The 20,552-nt window shown below is 51.5% G+C and overlaps 5 protein-coding genes across 5 annotated transcripts; 1 reads left to right on the forward strand and 4 right to left on the reverse strand.

The window, feature by feature from the left end:
* Positions 1–3,329: 3,329 nt before the first annotated feature.
* On the reverse strand, positions 3,330–4,504 carry COL26b_011881 (uncharacterized protein; the record flags this gene model as incomplete). The annotated part of the gene is made up of 2 exons (XM_053184534.1): positions 3,330–3,955; positions 4,012–4,504. The coding sequence occupies 2 exons, from the start codon at positions 4,502–4,504 to the stop codon at positions 3,330–3,332; spliced, it is 1,119 nt and encodes a 372-aa protein (XP_053031542.1).
* A 7,283-nt stretch (positions 4,505–11,787) lies between these two features.
* Positions 11,788–12,716, reverse strand: COL26b_011882 (uncharacterized protein; the record flags this gene model as incomplete). The annotated part of the gene is made up of 2 exons (XM_053184535.1): positions 11,788–12,257; positions 12,317–12,716. 2 exons carry the CDS (start codon positions 12,714–12,716, stop codon positions 11,788–11,790), a joined length of 870 nt encoding a protein of 289 aa, XP_053031543.1.
* A 1,509-nt stretch (positions 12,717–14,225) lies between these two features.
* On the forward strand, positions 14,226–14,826 carry COL26b_011883 (uncharacterized protein; the record flags this gene model as incomplete). Its single annotated transcript, XM_053184536.1, has 2 exons — positions 14,226–14,336; positions 14,401–14,826. 2 exons carry the CDS (start codon positions 14,226–14,228, stop codon positions 14,824–14,826), a joined length of 537 nt encoding a protein of 178 aa, XP_053031544.1.
* Positions 14,827–15,340: 514 nt separating this feature from the next.
* Positions 15,341–16,595, reverse strand: COL26b_011884 (uncharacterized protein; the record flags this gene model as incomplete). Its single annotated transcript, XM_053184537.1, has 5 exons — positions 15,341–15,664; positions 15,715–16,072; positions 16,135–16,220; positions 16,280–16,442; positions 16,504–16,595. 5 exons carry the CDS (start codon positions 16,593–16,595, stop codon positions 15,341–15,343), a joined length of 1,023 nt encoding a protein of 340 aa, XP_053031545.1.
* A 1,085-nt stretch (positions 16,596–17,680) lies between these two features.
* COL26b_011885 (uncharacterized protein) lies at positions 17,681–18,807 on the reverse strand (the record flags this gene model as incomplete). Its single annotated transcript, XM_053184538.1, has 2 exons — positions 17,681–18,528; positions 18,642–18,807. The coding sequence occupies 2 exons, from the start codon at positions 18,805–18,807 to the stop codon at positions 17,681–17,683; spliced, it is 1,014 nt and encodes a 337-aa protein (XP_053031546.1).
* Between the last annotated feature and the right edge of the window lie 1,745 nt (positions 18,808–20,552).

A 20,552-nucleotide genomic window follows, 5' to 3' on the forward strand; every position in this document is an offset into this window, starting at 1 on the left:
CTCCAATTTATCAAAGACTAGAGCCTAATGTTGCTTCGTTATTATGCCTGAAAGTCTTGAGTAGATGCTTGAAGAACCTCGTGGTTCATCGGGCATCACATCAGTTGATCAGTTCAATTACTACATGTACATCCTTTTCTTCTCCAGCTGTCGCATACTAGGGCTCTCCTCCTTATCCCCATCGTTGCCTTCTCCCGCCAAAGCAGTGGAGGGTACAGCGCTTAGCGCAATGTAGCCACGGCTTCCTCCGGGCTGGACATCTGTAAGTTGAATCCGCATCTTTCTGAGAGCCCTTGCACGCTCCGCGCCGCCTTGGAATGAACCGCCTGATACTGGCACAAAGGCGTTGTCCCGAGTGAGAGAACTGGCGAAGCCGAGGATGTCTGGACCGCGGATCAAGCATTTTAGGACAAGGCCACAAATGGCGAGAAGCTGTAGAAAGGTGGTTGTAAGAATGAGGATGACTGCCCACAGTTTATTCACGTAGTAAGCCGGTTCGGTCGTGGTGACTGTTGCCTGAGTTCGATTTGTCCAGAAAGTACTTGGGTCTTCCGGTAAGGCTAAGGATGACTTCGTGATATTGTACGAGTCCATTCCCGCTTCCCAAACGGTATTAAATGCTGTTGTGAGCCTTCTGGAAAACACATTGAGATCAATTCCTGTCCAAGTTTGGGCTTTCTGATCAGCGTAGACATTTTCGTCGTTGGCAATGTAATTGTCAGTTGCCGATGAGCTGCCTGTCACCACTTGTGTTAAATGTGTCCACGTCCCAACGGCATTTTGGAGCGAAGTTATTCGGTAGTAGAGCTGGGTTTCGGTCGTCGTCAGATTATTTCGAATTCGATATTGTCGCTGTGGCTTGCAACCCTGCGTTGTACATATGAGGTTGGTTCGGAGGTCGATGTTAGCTGTGGTGCAGTTGAAGACGGAAAAAATGCCCAGGTTCTCTGGGTCTCCTCGGCTTATGTAGAGTAAATAAGGGTTTATGAAGAGGTCGGTTGGCTGTACTAGGATGGGCGCGAAACTTGGTAGTTCGTCGGGCCGCGTGTGGTACCTTCCCCAAAAGGCATCACTGAGGTTGCTACCAGGGAAGGTCATCTTCTCGAGATCTTGGGACGATGCCCTACCAACAACCAAAGAGCAGTTGAAATTGATGTAGTTGGAGTCCAAGTCGAACTCGTATTGTGTTGAGTTGTTACTGAAATTTAGGCCTTGCGTATTGACTCCTATAAGAGACGTATAGTAGTCCCTCCCAGACTCAAGAGCATTGTTATCAACCTCACGCCAGGTCTCTTCAGCATCTTGTGTCGGATCCAAGGGCCATTGTGGGACTTTTGGTCTTCCCCATAAATCCATAGACGCCTGCTGTTGCTTCCTAGGCGAGAGGAGACTGGCAGAATAGAGGGCTGGAACAACGTCCGACGCTTGAACATAGTATCAGTCCATGTCGAAATATATGGAATGCTGATGTGCCCTGTTGTCGTAGAATACCGAGCCATTGTCTGTGGAAACCTTCCCGTCAATTTGAAGTAGTCTCAGCAGGCTTTGACCGCCCAGAGGCGACATTGCCCAACTCAATAAAATAAGAGCTCCTAGTAATAGCCGCGCCCGGACAACGATTAATCGTTCTAGAGCGCTGGCAAAGCTTTGGCTGCCGACAATTTGTTCCAGTGATGATACGGTGATGCCGCCTGGTCGTTCAAGATACCAACGAGCAATGTTCCTGTAGAATCGAGCTACCACCATGGCGAACAGGATTGGGTAGATGGTTGGGCCGAGACGTGTTATCTCTTCGAGCCTGACACCGTACTCCGAGGATGATCTGACCTTTTGGTCAAGCTGAAGGGCAAGGACGGAAACGGCTTTGTACAAAGTTAATTCACCAGCCAAAGCCAAAATGGGGTCTACAATACCATACATATGAAGAATATCGGCAAGACAGTTAGAACAACCTCCCATGTCCATGAGAGAAGTTTGATTCCCCATGATTCTTGGTCGATGAAGCCAGGCCTGAGATGAAAGCCTTGGGCATGCCCCCCGTCTTTGCGGTCTGCCGTTGCGGTGCTTCCTTCAACGTTAGAGCTCTGCCTACACTCAGAATCGGAACTGCTGTCGGATTCGTCGTCTCGTGGCTGTTGTGCGGTTGTCTCGTGTTCAAGGTCTGGAGTACTTTCAGTCTCAACGTTGCTAACTGAATGATAGTCTGCCATCGAAGGCATCTTGTCGAACGCTGAATTGTAGTTGGTGAAGAAGTAAGGTAACATAGAATGTCTACGGATCGAGTTTTGTTCCAAGTAGCATGCGAGGATCTGAAAGCATAGCTGCGTAGGCCATGTATTTTGTACCGACGTCGATTTGTAACAGTCGCTCTTTTCAGATAATTCGCGTACCGCTTCATATATCAGGTTTGAGCATGCTGTGAAACCACAATGACGCATTATACGAGGTCAGAAATAGTCAAGCGTCTCACACGGAAGATCACTACATGGTGTTTCCAGCCAAATATCCACGTGTCTTGCGCTAAAAAACGGAACATACATGGAAGGAGTGGATCACGCATCTACTATCTGAAGAAAAGCCCCAGAGTAATCTAGAATAGCAAGATATTGAAGCTGTAGGCAAGCTTTTTGGTAGCATCTAATTGGAACATAGCACAGGATAGGGAAAGTCTGCTTCTTGCTTCAATTTTGCTGAAGATCTACCAAAGGTTCGATCCATCCCGGCCTCCCCTTTGCGACCGATGGCGGCGTGTACCATAAGGCTAGAAATGAAGAGAGAAACAGTACTCAAAGCTTATTTGGTACGGAGATTCAAGCAGTCAATCTTGGCAAACGAAGGCTGAGAGCTCAAGGCGAGCACGGCATATTCTTGCACAGGCACGACAGCCAGGATCTTCTTGCCGCTTCGCGAATGTTCAGCTGGTAACCTGGTGGCCTCCTCATTTATCTGGTACTTTGATGCACAAAGTTTGATGGCGAGGGCGGAAAGATATTTCCACGGTGGTATTTCAAAGATCGAGTTAATGGGCTCGAGGGTGGTACAAGAATTGTGATCTTCGTCAAATGCCTCAAACGATAAGAGCAGAATACAGATTCGTGTATTATAGATTGTCGTAAAAGGAGCTTTATTTGACATGTTTCAGTGGATGCCGAGTATCACTTACGAAAAGTGTGGTAGAGCATATGAAAAAAGTATTCGGAGCATAATTTGTTCACCCAATGGAAGATGCGAACGGAATCGTGTTTAAAATTGTTGTCAAGACATTCGGATCGGTTGAAAGTCTGTATAAATCGGAGAAGCTACAATCCAGAGCTAGCTATGTGATGTACCTAAGCTTGCGAAACATCGACGGACTCTTCACTATTCTCCAGTCTGTTCTTAGCCCGAAGAATCTCGCGAAGTGTCTTGTGAGTCGAAATCAGAGTTTCGTCCCCGGTAGTTGAGATGTAGGGCGAGTTGGTAGGCTTGTCCGACGACACCCTCGTGACGAAGTTCTTGGGCTGGTCGTCCACCACGAGACGGAGGAGGTCGGGCCGGGAGTAATGACCGACGCAATCGGTCAGCGTCTTGGCGTAGTCAATTTTGTCAAGGTCAATGTCGCTGTAAATGAGGCCGTCGTAGGTGGGCTTCGTGGGCTCGGTAAGCTGTCGGCCATCCGGACCAAAGACGGCGGCCCGGCCTCCGCCGCCACTCAGCATGAAGCTGTCCATGTCGGCGCTGCCCTGGCCCTCGCTATTGAGGCGGGCGCCCTCGGCAGACAGCGGCTGGTTGGTACAGAGGACGTATACGGCACCCTCCAGGGCGTACATGCGGCTCGCGGTGAGTTCGTTGGCCTCGCCGAACAGCGACCACGGCTCGATGCCGCCGTTGAACTCGCCGTTGAAAGGCCATGCGGCAATGTGCACCTGCTCGCCCTGAGAGTAGGTGTGGTACTTGAGAAGAGGCTGCAGATGCTCTGGATATGGGGTCAGCGTGATGACAATTTGAACAAGAAACCGGTGAAAGACTTACCCCAACAGTTCAGCATTCCAATCTTTCCCAGAGGCGTGTCGACGACAGTGGTCAGCGAGTCGCCCGTCGAGTCACCGAAAATCGTCCGCTCGACATGGGTCGGCTTCGTCTTCCTCCGATGAAGCAGGATATTGCCTTCGGAGTTGATAAGCACCTGTGCTAGATACAGGCTAGCACCCACACGCTCGCTGAAGCCAAAGGCAACGTAGATCTTGTTCTCGGCTGCGGCCTGACGGATCCGCAGCGTCTCGTCTCCATACGCTGTGATGCTGTTCTGCATGTATTTCTGGACGAGCGGGATGTTCTCCTTGTAGTTTCCTGACCAGAGAAAGTTGGGGTACCCGGGGACCCAGACCTCGGAGAACGCGATGAGGGAGGCGCCGTTGCTGCGGGCTTCCCTGATGAGCTTAAGCGACTTCTCAATAGTGGCGTCCTTGTCGAACCAGCAGGGCTCCGACTGGCAGACGGCGGCTTTCCATTGGCGAATAGACATGGTGAAGGTAATGTCAAAGAGCTACAATAAAACGAGGGAGAACGGCTGGAGGAAAGCGTAAACGCTGATTGTAAGATTCCAGGCGAGTGTTCAGGCGGCTGGAAAAGACGATGTTTTAAGTTACCGACTATCTTTGCACTTATCATACCGTGATTGATTAAATATCATCTTTGCAAGTAGTACTATCTCATCCCGTTCTCCTATCAGAATACTTTGGCTCCTTGTACTGATAGTACCCATGTGGGAATTGGAACATGGGGCGCAGGAAAGATATGTCACTTCTTGCAGGCACAATCGATAGGGAGAGATATCATGCATGATTCAATCCGGGTGTTGCTGACCCGGATAACCGCTCGGGTAATGCATGCCCGGATAGTATTTGCGGGGGATGGCATATGCAGGGCCCACCGCGGAGAGGCTTCAGAAAACCTGGGGTAAAAGTATATCGGCTGGCTATGGGACTGGATTCCTAGTTCTTCCCTGATACATTGGTCTGGAGTCTCCTCTTGCCTTGGGTGGTGGGGTCCATGACTACTAGGTGCTGGACACGAAGCCAGCTGCTTCAACATATTGCACACATAAGTCAGTAACAAGAAGATGAGTCAATCATGTCAGAGAGCAAGGTAAAGCAACCCATCCATTGCCAAACTACAACTAGTGGAATAAAGGCAGTACGCAGTGTAGTCTGCAGGGTTACTCACTTCGTGATTCTCAAGCCATATGGAATGACGACCAATTCACTCTGCAGGGTGATTCAAGTAAGTATCCAGGTCCAACCAACTGTCCGCCGATTGCTGAGCGGTTGCGTCAGAAAGAAGACGGGACAAGGACTCTTCGTCATCCCCATCGGGCGGACAGATGGCTGTCTCGTCCAAAACACAAGTTCCCTCTTTGCTGGTTATCTCAACGTCCCACCGTCTAGCGATCTGTTCCAACGCAGATATGGCACGCTTGCTCCAGCCCCATGCAATACTCATGCTTTGCAAGCTCTCGAAACAAGTCTCGAGGTCCTTCAGAGACTCTTTTCGAAGATTATTGTCTCCCGACGTGGCGTCTGCCAGGAATATCACCGCGGCCGTGAAAGCGCAGTGTACCGCGGAAATTGGTATTGTGCGCTTATTTCATTAGCGATAACGGAGGCTCAGTGAGAGACCGCAAACTTACAAGAGAGAAGTTCTTCTTATATATCCGAAAAATCCTGGCTACCCATTGAGCAGCTTTGCGGCACGCCACCGTGTGGACATCTGATTGGCCTGCTGCGGACAAGGCGAACTCCCGGGAAGAATCAGTCGATTTGAGGAAGGGGCGATGAAGCAGTATCATGATGACGTGGTATTGAAGGATGCGTTGTGTTAGCCAAACGGACAAAATAGGGCATGGTATGAAGTTTGGCTTACTGAAGTTGATACACATGTGGAGGACATGGGTGACGTGAAGATTTGGAAATCTTCAGACAAGGCGGCAAATCGTCCAAAACTCTGAGAAGTTTGACATGACCTTCCGATACCACGCTTTCGGTTTGAGGTCTGGTTCTGTTGTCTAACGGAGTGTAGCTACGTGTGTGTTAGCATCTGATGTTGCACATATCCCCAGAAACTGTACTAGGTAGGGGTTTGAGGCTTACATAGCATCAAGAATGTCGCCCATAGCGACGAAGAGTTTGCAGGTATAGATAGCATTTGTGATACTGTGAGACGCAGCGGTCGTAATGGAATTGACTAAGCTCAATGCCCCTTGCCATGGTTCCAGCTCCTCCACACAGCAAGTGTTTGGTAGTTCAGCTGTGACGTCTCGAGCCTGGATCATGGACGGCCTCCCCAGACCAATGTTGAATAGCCTGCTTTCAGGTCAGCCACTGACGGACACACCGATGAGGAATCAAAGGGTCTGAATACTTGTCAAGCACATAGCATCCCCACCACGTCACGTTTCTCACCTCGGCCTCTTCGGCACTGAGTGTCCCCTCCGAGAGGCACGATGAGCAGTCCAGGTGCATACCCAAGTTCATAGCCATTCGCACACACATACCGCAGTACATCCACCCGAGGGCCTCCTTGTCGACGGCCATCTCGCGCAAGCACGTCAAAGCTAAAGCCTGGACGGTGGTCGGAGTTGGCGCTTCACACTCATAATGCAGCATCACCCGGGCCTGGGCTGCAAACGCATCTCCCGCGGTATTTGGATCGTTTGGGTCGGTCCTGACACGTATATCGTTGGTGTACCTCGAAGCAAGTGCCAAGATGGCGTAAAGCAGGGCAGGCGAACAAAATCGCCCGAAAGGGCTGCCCGGGTGGCTGCTCAGATCCTGCAGAAACGGCGCTTTGCAAACGATGTACTGCCAAGAGTTCTGCCACTTCCAAAATAAATCCAGAAGGTGCGTCTGAAGGCCCTGGGACGCTACAACGAGTCCCACTTGGGCCTTGGCCGCCTCGTAGCCTCTGCGCTGCATCTCAATGTTCGACGTTGAGCGGATCGTCGCGCTCCTCAAGAGATTCAAATTGCTCCGGGAACCAAAGTAACAGAGCTCCCCGCCGTCCCCGATGGCAAAGCGCCCGAGGATATCAGTCACTTCTTCCATTGCCACTGACATTGTCCTAGATGTTCCATGGCTGGTCGTAGACTCCGGCGACATCCGTTCATCTTCGTCGCCGGCTTCCCGGAATTCGGTATCAGCAACGGGGGCCAAGTCACCACCCTCACCGGAGCCCCGCACTCGGGCGAGTTCGGCCCCAAGACTCTTCACACGAGCCTGCAGCGCAGCCACGTATTCTTTCTTCGGGGGTCTGCACACGACCTTATCAGCTCCTCCTATACCTGACAACAAGCCAGGTCCGCCCGAGCCAGGGAAAGGACTTACTTGCGATTATTCGGGGCGTGTACGTATTCACAATCCGACTCCCGGTACTTGCATGCTGAGCATTGTATAGGGTTGCCGTCGCACTGAAAGTATGGTGGTTAGAGCGGTGGAGAATATGGTTCTCATGGCACTTGCTCTACCTTGGTTCTTTTCGCTCGGCACGCCAAGCAGGCTGTCAGGACCCGTTTTCTCTGATTACTCTGGGTGTTCATTGAAAATTGCCCTGTGCGAAAGTGAGTATCGGGGTTCAAAGCTGGTCCGGAATGAAGTTTATGGCCTTGTCGATATAGGCTGTCAATCAAATGGAACCTATGTGATCGTATCCGGGTATTTAATATCCGGATGCCGGTCTGCCACGGGACCCCGGAACTGGGCACGTGACCACAGGCCGTGTTTGGTCCCATTCATCAAATCTGACGACATAGAAGCTGGAAATAACATTCGGTTGAGAATTACGGTGAAGATTCACGGTATTCAACTGCATAGGAAGTTTCACTAGTATGGCCGATCGTGCGCACTATTGAGCCTTGCCTATTCCCCCCGATCACCGGCGAACGAAGTGGGCTAGTTCGACGACGGGCCCCGGGTTCGGTCCGGGGGACTGGACCCAGTAAAAACACCCGTTTCCTTGTCTGCTTGTTTGGGTTGAACTATGCCGGCTCTGGATATGTGCGCCAAGCCCCGGAACATTCGTTTCTGAAACGAAACCTGGACAAATGAAGGAAGTTGATACCGTCTTGCCCTTAGTAACGAAAGGAACATGCTCTCATAGTCGTTGCCGCCGACGCCCTCGCCTCAGTCCTTTAGCTGGTATCCTACAGAATTTGCCAAAACTTACACGGATGAAAATCACCGCAGGCGGTCCATACACACTCTCTGCCCCTCCCATATCAAAATCAGCTCGGGAAGGGGTTATTTTCCATCTCCTTCCCCTGCTCTGAACCCCAGCACTTCAGAACCCGTTTCTCACCACCCGAGCCTTTCAAAAGAAATGGCTAGTCACTCGCCTCGTCTGCGGCAGCCACCGTAGCCACCGTAGCCGCCCGGCGCTCCACCTCCCTCATGAACTTCCTCACCTCGGGGTCCAGCGGCAGCGTCCTCCTCATCTTGGCCTTGTTCCCGATGACCTTGAGACCGCCGAGCGATCGCGCGCGGCTCAGGGCCACGTACGTCTGCCTCCCGTCCCAGACGTCCTCCAAGTTGACGATGACGCGGTCGAGCGACAGGCTCTGGCTCTTGTGGATGGTCATGGCCCAGCCCGGGACGAGGGGGATTTGCGTTCGCGCCGAGTACCCCGTCAGGGCCTTCCTCGACCCGTGGGGGGTTTGCTCCATCGCTGTTTCGATATCGTGCATGTTGCAGTAAGGCACGATGACGCGTCGCTGGCCGTTTGCGAATATGACTTCGGGGACTGTGGGGACGAGGATTAGCGGTTCGTGGTTACGGCTTTCTGGGGAATTCGGGACATGGGGAGGACTCACAACCCTCGACGCCTGATGCGCCATTGATGTAGTCGGTCATTTGGTCGTATCTAGCGCATGCGAGCTCGTAGGCGTAGTGGTCTCCCTTGTAACTCTTCTCTTCGGGCATTTTGGGTTTGTTGTGTTCGTGCAGCGTCCGTACGAAGCGGAGGAGCTTGCCCTGGCTGCCATTGCAGAGACCATTCTCGACGTCGAGCTGCCATCTATTGGTTAGTGCGTTGTTCTAGCTTGCCTTGGGACGAGGTACGCGATGGCGCGGCGAAGGGGGAGAACTCACGTTAGCCAGCAGCACAACCGGCATGCCGGCCTTGAGGGTCAATTGTTTGTCGAAACGGTGCTTGTCGTTGTTGTCGCCAAGGTCTCTAGGGTAGTCCACGGAAAGTAATTTTTCTGGTCGGCTGGGAAGCTTGTTAAGCTCCCGGTTGTTGTGATCCTTGGCTTTCTGCTTATGGCTGAACAGGGCTATGCCATCCCTGACTTGGCGAGGTTGCAGCAGGACGTCAAGATCGGCGTCAGTTGTGTGGCCGAGGCGGATGTTCTGGAGCATCGTGATGAATCGCTCATCGGTTTGCCGATGGATCTTGGTTAGATGGATGTATCTATTTGCCGAGTATGTCAGGTCGACGTCCTCTGTCTGTACGGATCATGATACTTACTGGAAGTTGCACTGTTCCCAGGTCCGCGAGTTGAAAGCCCATTTTTCGCTATCCCGAAAGCTGGGGTGCTCCCTGTTTCGAGGACAGAAGTGCAGGTTGCCTTTCTTGTCGAAATCCATCTTCCCACACGGCGTCGAAGTACCGCCAAACTGGTCATACGCCACCTCCTCAGTGCAGTAGCTGAACGGTAGCACCGGGGGCAGCTGGCAAAAGTCGCCGACGGCGATGACCTGGATGCCGCCGAATGGTCGCTCCACCGATTCCGCGGTCTGGGTTTCGACGACATTGGGGTAGCTGCGGAGGAACGCTTCCCGTCGGAGCGCAATTAGGACATCGGAGAGGCGGTTGAAGAACTCGCTCTCGACCATGCTGATCTCGTCGATGATGAGGACGTCGGTGCTCATGATGCGCTCCCAGACGCTCCTGCGACGGGCCTCTTGGATGAGGGTCCTGAGTGTCTCCGCCGGGGCCGTGGTGCTCCATCCGGCGTAGGAATATGTTGTCCTGCCGTTGATGTTCGTGGCGGCCTGGCCCGTGGGTGCGACGAGGTAGACGGTCTTCTCCTGGGCGTCGAAGGCCTTGCTGAGGGCCTTCACCAGGACTGATTTGCCGCAGCCGCCGGATCTGAGAGGGTCAGTCATGGCCTAGATTTCTTTTTCCGTAGTGATGGACCTACCCAGTGATGAAGAGATTGTGGCCCTGCATGGCCAGATCCAGGGCGTGCTGCTGTTCAGGACAGAGGGGAAGCTCTGGGGCCTCCTCTACGACTGGCGGGTCTTCCCCGCCTCCCCGGCGATCATTTTCGCGTTTGATAAACTCGTTCGTTTGACTGGAGTAGCCACTGAGAGGTATAAATCCCTCAGCTTCCCTCATTGCTTCTTCCTCGTCCTCAAAAGCCCCCTCCCCTTTGATTGCGGCCTCATAGAAATCCTGCCCCTCTTCAGTTGCCTCCTGATCGGAATCATCCTCCACCATGATTGGTGACTGAGGTGTACCAGATTGGTAATTTTCCTCGTGTTTGACCTTTTTAGATCGATGCACGTCAACAATAAAGGCAGCTGAAGTCTCCGGGTCAGGCTCGGGCTCCTCCTCCCTCGGCCGCTTGACCGGGGCAGGCGCCGACGCAGGTGCAGGGGCGGGTACGGTGGATTGACTTGGATGTACCGGGGGATAATTCAACAAAGAGCCATCGTCGATCTCGAGGGCCAGCCCCTCTACTAGAAGATTCATCTAATGTGTGTAAGTCTCCTAGCTCACGAATATGGAGGTATTCACTTACAGCCTGGTCGAAAGTCGAAGCAGTAGTGTCTGGGTTGATTCCCCCATGTTAGCATGGTGGGGCTGACGGACCATACAGCGAGTCCATGCACGTACTTTTGTTCTTGCAGCCTTCAGTTTGGACCTTGGTATCGTTCCAGTTCGTGAAGATGCCGTACTTCCTGCCGTGCGCCTGAGGTCCCCGCAGGTTGTAGACCACGTAGTATTTGGGGGCCCACCGATCATCGAGCACGACGGGATTGCGCTCATCATTAATGTAGTCCATCACGGCCTGCCTCGCCTGCTGGGATGCAGGGCGGGGGTTTCCGACAAGCTCATCCCGGGCCGGCTTAAACTTGACCATGGCTGTGAGTGTAGGCGGTGCGATGGTCGTTGTCGAATCTCACCATGAGAACGCGATAAAGGGGCCGCGACAGAAGGTTTCACCGACTCCACCTCACTTGTTACGTAAGCAAAATCTGGTCACCTATTGGCCAGTGAGTTTCTACAACCCATCTCCCCCATAATATTTGCTTTTTCTAGGTCGCCCATTTTTGGAGGCATTTGTCATTCTTGGCCGTCTCGTCCACAAGGGGTAGGCCGGATCTCTGGGGATTTTTCGAGCCCAAATGGCAGCAGTCAGTGCTCGAATTCCCTCAATTCTTCATTTTTTTGAATCGTGGTACAACCAATCCAAAGCTGCGGGTACTTCTTCGAAAAGCTTGGCATAGGTGGCCGCAATTCGAGCAACCTCAAACGAACTAGCAGATGCTCAATGACTCTAACGCTAGCCATTCTCGTGTTCTCACCGTTCCTTGTGGCCATCACGTTTCAATATTAATCTTGATGAATTATGACTACTCAGAATTGTACGTGGGCCTCACCCAGGAAGTTTCACACATGGTTCTTTTGGTGGCTCAGGCCAGCTCTTGCTGAGCTTCAAGCTACTCACCCACACTACTTGCCTGTATGTTAAGTTGGTCTAAGCTCTGTTTATGCATTGAGATTTTGAAAGGATTCTGTTGTGAACTATCATGGAAAGTCATTCTCAAGCTTCTCCATCATGGTGTACGCGCCTCCAGCAACACGGCAAGACTGTGCGTCTAGGCTGTCAGCATCTCTCAAGACAGCAAACCTCGCTTTCCAGAATTGCCACCGCTCAGGGCTCAAACCATCCGTTCCATTGAGCATGCGCCTTTGTTTCCACATAGGCCCTACAGTAGCCCCGGAGATCTGCTCATCTCGTCCATACAGGAGGTGTCCGGCATGAATCATCCATACCGCAGCACTCATGAGTTTGTGATCTCTAGCCTTTCTTGCCACCTGATTTTCTAGAGCAGGGCCTGATTTATTGAAGTGCGTGTCCTCCAACGCATTCACCAAAGCCCAGATGGCGTAGACTTCGAAGGGCAGATGGCAAAGCCCTGCAACCCGTGCTGCGTAAGCATCGAGATTGACGCGCCTACTCTTCTTGAGATCTTCTGAGGATGCTGCAGAGTCGTCTGTGGGTTGGCCATCGTCAGCAAACTATCAATTAACATTGTTTGATAGTATCGCATACCGTCATCAAGTTTCTCGCGGAATGTGTTGCCAAACATGGGTAGATTAGTCCACAGCTCAACAGTGCTCGCATCACCACTGCCCCATTCTTCGCCCAAGGAAACGTTTCTGGGCGGCAGGTCAGTGAGACTCCTGATCACTGCTGCCAATCGGTCTTGCTCTTCGCTGTCATAGGGAAGCTGGCGTGAGAGGTCGTGGACCAGATCCCAGAACCACCACAAGAAACCGCCTGCTGAGCCCGCCGCTGTGCATTCTCGTTTGCAGAGTGCGTCAATCGCCAGTGCTGCCTCTTTTTGGGATGAGGGACTGTTTGAGGCAATAGCAGGATTGAGGATGTCGATGACCTCACCGGCGTAGTCGGGGGCGCCAGGGTCTTCCAGCTGTAGTTTCACTGGCGACATTGTCACGTCTCGACGTTGAAAAATCGGAAAGTTCGGCTGCTTGTTTGGCAGAAAACAATTGAGAAATAGCGATGATAGTTCCTGGTGTCAGGAGTACTCGAAGCATGTGCTGAAGAAGGTATTTGTCGCCGAGGAAGTGATCAGTAAAGTCAGGATCTATTAATACCAGGCGGCTCCATTTGAGGGCCTTGGCTCAGGCCGCTAGTCGAGATGAGCAAGATACGCCGAGTGAGTCAGTAACATTCTTACATCTCGAAAGCACCAGTCCAGAAACATCGAGGTAACAGGGACACGGCCAGTTGACGAGAAATAAAGCGAGATCGGACGAGGCCTGGAGCTTCAGGCCGTCAATACGAAAATTGAGTAGGGATCACGTCTTCTGGCATTTGACTTCGGATGATGCGGATCATTCATCAGCCCCCAAGAAACAGCGCTCGACAACTTCAATTTAAGGTTTCGGCTCTCAACCGTCGGCCTGACCGGCAGATACGTCCGGGGTATGGCACAGCCGCTTGCCAGGCCCACGATACTGTCCAAATGTTCAAATACCGGGGACCTTTGACAGACTTGGCGCCAAACCTTAAGAGCTCAGCTTGCACCTGGAGGTGCTGCCGCGATCCGTGGCGGGCCATCTTTCTGAAACGCACTTACATGATTGGCGAGGGGCATCACGACATTGTTCTGGAATAATGGGAGCGGCCCGAGAGAGGGGTTCGCGAGAATTCGCCCGTGGGTCAGTCTAAGTGGGTTTGTGGAGAACTACGGAGCAACCGATCAGCGTTCGACAGAAATGTCATCGATGAGGAGCTTTGCACTGCATTTCATCAACTCTTTCTCCCTTCTGCTCAATTACTCCAGTCGTTTCTCAAACACTACCCGTCGAGACACGTCTGGAACACAACTGCTTGTCAACTGTTCAGCGAATTGTCCGAATGCAGGTACTAGAAAGTCATCCTAACTATGAAACATTGCCATCGTAGGAAATAGCTCAAATTCAGGGCAAAACACGAATAAAAATCGGACAACTTCTGTGTTTCCCCGAAGATGTACAGTTAACACGGTGAGAAAACAAAACGATAGCGATGTGACACAACCTAGCGGAATATTCTGCCCAACAGGCCCACCTGTTCGTGCCAAGGCCCAGGAGCAATGCCCGCTGATTTATGCTGGCACTTGAACTTCTATCACATCGACTTACAAGGGTAGTTTCATCTGAAAATAGTTTCTTAATGGACTCAACATGGGCTGTGAACCAAGACCAAAGCTCATCTGGGTGGCTCGGCATGGCATGATGAGACGGATTGGAGGTCTTCGGCATCACGAAGGTATCATCGAAGAAGATAAATAGGCCTCGAAGTCACCCGTTCAATGCACTCATCCAGCTCATCATTCACTCACAACTCAGACAGCTTCACCACGCTCCTTTTCTTCACTCAATACACTCTCTTACGACAGAATCACCACACTCTTTCGTCTCAAACGACACCAACACTCCTTCCAACAATCAAAATGGTTTCCTTCACTCAGCTTCTTACTTTCCTCGCCGCCTCCGTGGCTGTTGCCTCCCCGGTCTCCTTCTCTGATAACGGAGAAGGCATCATTGAGATCCGTGCCGGCGATGTAAGTTGAACCCAGCGCCTTCGCTCATCATTCATCCATGAGATTGCTAACCTCGCCACTCCAGGACGTCTACGTCTGCAAGGCCGGCTCCAGCAACAGCGGCGCCTTGTACGGCGAGATCAAGCTCGCCGACGCCATGCGCGACGTCGCCGCCGCCAAGACCACCAAGGGCTCCAGCGGCTACCCCAAGCCCTTCGGCAACCTGGGCAACGTCATGAACTTCGCTTCAGGCTGCTCCAGCGATGTCTGGGAGCTCCCCGTCCTGCCGGGCGGCAAGGCCTACAACTACAATGCCAAGAAGGACGGCAACTCTCCCGGCCCCATTCGTGTCTTTTACAACAAGAACCTCCAGTTCTGCGGCATCGGCGCCAAGGAGAAGGCCGATGGTAGCGGCAACCCCCACAACTGCGCTCTCAAGCCCAAGGCCGAGGACAAGGGAAAGGGTAAGGGCAAGGACAAGGGTAAGGGAAAGGGAAAGGCCTCTGCCTAGACGCATGCTTGACTATGCATCCTCAATGGCTACCGTGGCTACACTAGATTTGGTACTGCTTCATTGCTGATAGACTTGGGTTTGGTTTTGTTTCGACTTATAGACTGGGATAGATAAAAGGTGCTCTGCTTAAAATAAGAATCCGGATTTCTTACAGGACGCAAGTAGATTGTGAAAACCGTTATGTGCAAGCAATACACGAAGCTCTCTACACCTTGACCATAATCACCCGAGGACGACTCGTACTACGAGTGCATAATTGCGACGGTCAGTTCCACTTAAAAGCAGAACATAATGCTCATGTAAGACTCAACGAGAGAAAGTAGCGCAAAGGCTGCGTGCAAGCGGGCCTGGGCTGGATTAGACGATGATGACACAAACAGGTTAGCCTAGCCTCTCTGCCACATCACAAGAATAATGAATGAATGAAAACCAGATGTCATTTGAGCCCTTCAAATTCTTCTTATTGCTATCGAGACTGTATCACCATATAGCACTTCCCTACGTGCATCATCTAGACGTACTCAAAACACATGAGATCGCTCCTAATATCCATCGCGTCTCTGATTGTAATGTTCTCAGCCAGACCAGGCAACCACATGACGTGATCCAGTGTCGTAACGTTGCCACCGTCTCCGAAGTATGGCACGAAGGCTTCGATAGGGAGGATGGCGGGCTGAGCATCAATGAAAATCTGTCCGTTGGCCACATTTGGGCCACCCATAGCATACAGACGGGACGTCAAGTTAGCTGCCTGCCAGTTCCACCACAGGCGGTCGAAGTTCGTGTGATGCAGCCAAAAGATAGGGTCGGCCGGGGATCTGGCGTGGTCTCTCATCTGGAGCTTGGTTAACTACGACATCCGCTGTTGTCTGGAACTCAACTTACAATTCCGCCCACACCAAGGTGTCCACCACTGTGCGGCGTGTTTCCCAAACAGTTCATCATCTCAGCATAGTCGTCAGACTCCATTGCCATGCATGGCTCTACGACATCCTTTTGTGACACGGTGTCGAAGGCAGTCTGGTTCAGACCGCGAGTGAGACAGCTTCCAGTCTCGTTGCGCGTCAGTTGCGTTGAGATCTCTACACGGTATCCCGCAAAGGCACCATCGAGAATGCAATTGTCCTGGTCGGTTCGTCCAGTACCAAAGCCGACGACGGCTGAAGTGTTCGAGGCAGGACGATCCCAGACGCTCGCATTCTGAATAGGGTTGATAGCCTGATCTGCTTGCTCGTCCCAATAACTACGAGTTGATGTCAGCAGAGAACGCCGTATATCCGATGATGTCAGGAGCAAGATCCTTACGGGTAGGGCCCGGTGTAGCCGCATTCGTTTCGAAGCAAATCTTCATGGATCTTGGTGTACCAGCGATGCCATGGAAACAATGCGCCCTGTGTCAGAAGCCGTCTTCAGTGCGACTCCCTCATACAACTCATTTTGGTCCACTTACGACTGTGTGGATGTATCTGACTTGGGCAATATGCGCCACAAGTAGCTCTTCCCACCGGCTTTTGGCACCCCAGCTTCCCACCTGGGCCGGAGCCCGGGCCGGGTCCATGAGACATAACGTCGAATTAATGTAGGAAGCTCTCTCATCTTCGGTCAGTGATGTCCTACGCAAATCGCTGATCAGCTCATTGATCACGACTCATCAATGGGTCGATAATTACTCACCAAGGCTTCCTCACGCTTGGGTGATTGCAGGCTGCTGCGGCAATCTGCAGGGCGGCAAGGATTGTTGACAAAGTTGCTAGTAACTTCGCCATGATTGAAAAGTCACTATCCCGGATCTGGATGGTTGAGTGACAAGGAATACGGCAATCAAAAGACCGAAGAGCGAAGATTTCCGTGGGAGCATACGGCAGTCAAAAAGGTGCGCCCACAGGCCGCAAACTGTGAAAAAGAATTTTAAGAAGGGAAGGGTGTCAACAGCAGTGAGGCATGAGGCGCTTTCCGACTGGAGGTTGGGTTTTGTCCCTACTTTGGGTTTTGTACCCGGTCATTCGTGTCACCATCGTGAACAATCCCGAACAATTAAGCCCAGTAGTGCCCCCTTGAATGATTGAAAGCGCTACAAACAGACACAGCTCCGAGACTTGGCACTTTGGACTAATGAGCTACAGATAATTAAGGTTTCCGAAACTTGCCCTTACACGCAAATTTAGTCAAGTAAACTCAGCAAGCCGAGCACTTCATTGGCTGATTCCGATGTACCTTGATTAAACACGGTCTTGGCGACTTGCTTCAGACCAAGACCTCTCTTTGGTGAAGCTCAATTAAAGTTACCATTAAACAAGCATGGCCCACTCCGAAAGCTGCGCTGCAGCGATGCAACACTGTCGCGTGCATCAAGTTGATGATAACCATGCGATTCCAGAAGACCAGCTATTGACGCCGCATGCTTTTCAGATCTATTCAATGACGACTTTTCGGATTGTAAGAAAACAGTCAAAACTTACGCTTGATCTCACATTTTTCGTACGTTCAAAGTCAAGCTGTGCTAGCTTACATTGAGCGGGAGCCTCTGCAAACACTACTTCTGCCCCTGAATGACAGGAAAAAACGGTTTAAGTCTTTCCAAATGTTCAGAGAAAGGGTGCCCTAGCAATACTCCCGGAGAACCCCTGGGCGGTGGTGCCTTCACCGGATTATCCGACGCCAAGCTGGATGGTGGAGACGCGACAGAGCCCAGAACCCAGTCGACTCCTGTTTGCCCCTCGAACACTCGATGGCTAAGTTAAGGGTGCATGAGAGGTTGACGATGAATTCTATTGTCTAAAAGGAATGCATAAACTCATAATGACAGGACTAACTGAGCACCCGTAATCTAGGTATCAAGACAACGAGCTTCTCAAATACCAGTGATCACGGCTTTTCCAAAGTGCTCCCTCTTCCAAACTCGCTCATAGACCTGCTTAAGCTGTCTCAGTGAAAACTCGACGCTATCCAGCACAGGCTTGATATCATGACACTCGATGGCCTTGATCATGTCTTCAAGCTGCTGTCGGCTTCCAACTTCCACGCCGCGAACCACACAAGCCCGAACCAAGGGTTCGAGGAATGTCGGATCCTCCGGTCCCTGAGTCTGTCCAGCAAGGAATCCGATAACATTAATGACACCGCCCCGCGCAACGCACTGGAAAGACTGACGGATTGTCGCAGGCCCGCCGACTTCAATGACGTGGTCGCAGCCACGGCCTCCAGGAGTGAGTTTGCGGGCCGTCTCCCCCCACTCGTGATCTTCTCTGTAATTAATGATGTGTTTGACTCCCATCTTGCGAAGGAGCGCCGCCTTCGCTTCTGAGGACGTCGTGGCAATTACCGAGGCCCCGGCAGCAACGGCGAATTGAATGGCGAACATCGACACGCCACCTGTGCCTTGCACGAGAACCCAGGATCCAGGCTTGATCTGGCTATACCCGTACAACGCGTTCCATGCAGTCAGTGCCGAACACGGAAGAGTTGCTGCTTCCTTGTACGAAAGGTTCTTCGGGATCTTTGACAAAGCGCGTTGATCAAAAAGAGCGTACTCGCAGAATACTCCCGGGGCATCCAGACCGCAGACACCTCGCCCGGTCTCGACAGTGGGGGCTGATCCAAAGTCGAAGTTTGGGTAGTAGATGGGGAAGACTCGATCCCCAACAGTAAGGTTCTTGGCACCGCTGCCCACATGGACGACTTCTCCTGCTGCATCAGAACCTGGAATGCCAATCCGGTCGTCTTGTTTCCAGGGGTAAGTTCCAGTGGCGACTTGAACGGCAGTCAGCTTATGAATGTCATTGGTCGCGCGGCTTGACAGGGCCAGAACTCACTTGCAATCTCAGGGTAGTTCAGAGACCACGCGTGGAATTGAACGAGAACATCATTCTCGGAGAGCTTCGGTAAGTCCAAATTATGTTTCCAGACAAGAGCTGCCGAGCCATCGTTAGGTGCGGTGCCTTGAATTATCCATCCTGAAGTATATTCGGGCAACGTCATGTTGTAATTGGAGCTTGATGGTCGATTCTGAGAGGAAGTGCGTTGACGCAAAGAATGAGAATTTCTTTGCTCAACGGTTCGTTTTATAGTCAGTAGACGAGGACGACCCTTTCGTAACCCGTGGCATTCTCTGCTATAGTACTACAACCCTCACAGCACATTCTACGTGTAGCAATGATGAGACTGATTTGTCAGATGACGTCTGAAGTGGGCGTTGTCCAACAATAACACGTGTTGCAGTTACCAACGTGTTCTTGTTTGTTCTCAAGATTGTTCCAAAGGTCTTTGGCATAAGTCTTGCTGTGGCCGTGGGAGTGGGAGTGTCATTCGGCTCACGACAGATTTGTCAGGTACCCCATTCATCAAGAGGACGTCTGCGCCAAGCAGCGAGTCAATTGGATGAGTAATCTGTTGTATGTCATGTGGAGTCTGTATGTGCGGTCCGAAAAACGTCTTCCAGCACATCTCCAAGTCGCATTTCCCGACTCCAAGTCTCCAAGTCGTGGGTGCTAGTAGTGGGGGTAGGGTCTCCGACACTTGCGTTTTTTGGTCCACAAGGTGGAGGGATCTACGTAATAAAGCATTCAAGACCCAGTCACCCAGTGGCGCATAGTTCCCTGTGAATATCAAAATATCTGAAGTCCGTGGATATAAAACGGCAGGTTGGATCTTTCTGATGTGCAGTGAAAGACACATAACAACGGCCTAGGAGCATGCGCGGAGGATAGGCGTAAGCAGCCAAACATCGGCCAAAACGGAACGTTTTTCTTGTTTGCGTTCATTCTATTACTTACGTAGACCTAAAACTGTCAATAACTTTTCTTGAGCAAATGAGAAGCATCTGCAACCACAAAATTCGTTTTCAAATGGAGCCTGAAATTACCAACCAGTCCAGAATTCGAACATTGCCAGGAAGAAAGAAAACAAGAAAAAAGAGAAAAAGGCAAAAGGGTGTCTTTGAGGACCTTGCATCTCCAGAAGTCATAGCGTAAAGTGTGGGAATGAGTTGGCCAGTCATCCAGGTCGGCCACAGAGGTGGCTAAATGTTGGACCTGAAGGCAGCTTGCCATAAACCAGGAGGCACATTTCACGTTTGGAACAATTGGTGTTATATCCCTCCTCTCATGCCCAGATATAGTTTCCATCAGCAAAAGCGTTGACATCACGAACGACATACACACTCAACAAGCACAGAATTCAACGAAGACGAGCAGAAATGGATGACCGTGCCCCGTCACCGTACCCGAGTTATTCACTCTGTGATGCCGAATCTGTGTCCAGTTGGCAGACATGCTTCAAAACGGAGACATCAGATCCCCAGAATGGGGATAAAGTACCAACACAACCGTCGACAGCATCGGAAACTCCCTGGAACACGTCCAAACTTCTGTCCATGTCGTTGAAACAGATTCAAGCAGAACACGGCCGCATCTTTCACAGAATCAAAGGCTTAGAGAAGAAACTAGAGCCTTTCTCTTACGACTTGGACTTTTGGTCCACCTACGCGCAGATCGAACAGCTTCAGGTGCAAAGTATCGCACTCGAGGCCCACGAACAATTCGTCAAGGATTCCGAGAAAAGATACTTCAAGAACATGGACGTCACCAGCGCTGCCGCCAAAGCCAATCTATCAAACCTACTAACAAATATACCAAACAATTGAAGCTATTCCCAACTGTCAATTAAACAATTCCTGACCCCTCATATTTGATATATTGGGTTGATTTGGCTTGGTATATTATATA

This window comes from Colletotrichum chrysophilum, assembly GCF_026319265.1.
Source record: "Colletotrichum chrysophilum strain AFK26 chromosome Unknown scaffold_154, whole genome shotgun sequence".
Taxonomy (NCBI): domain Eukaryota; kingdom Fungi; phylum Ascomycota; class Sordariomycetes; order Glomerellales; family Glomerellaceae; genus Colletotrichum; species Colletotrichum chrysophilum.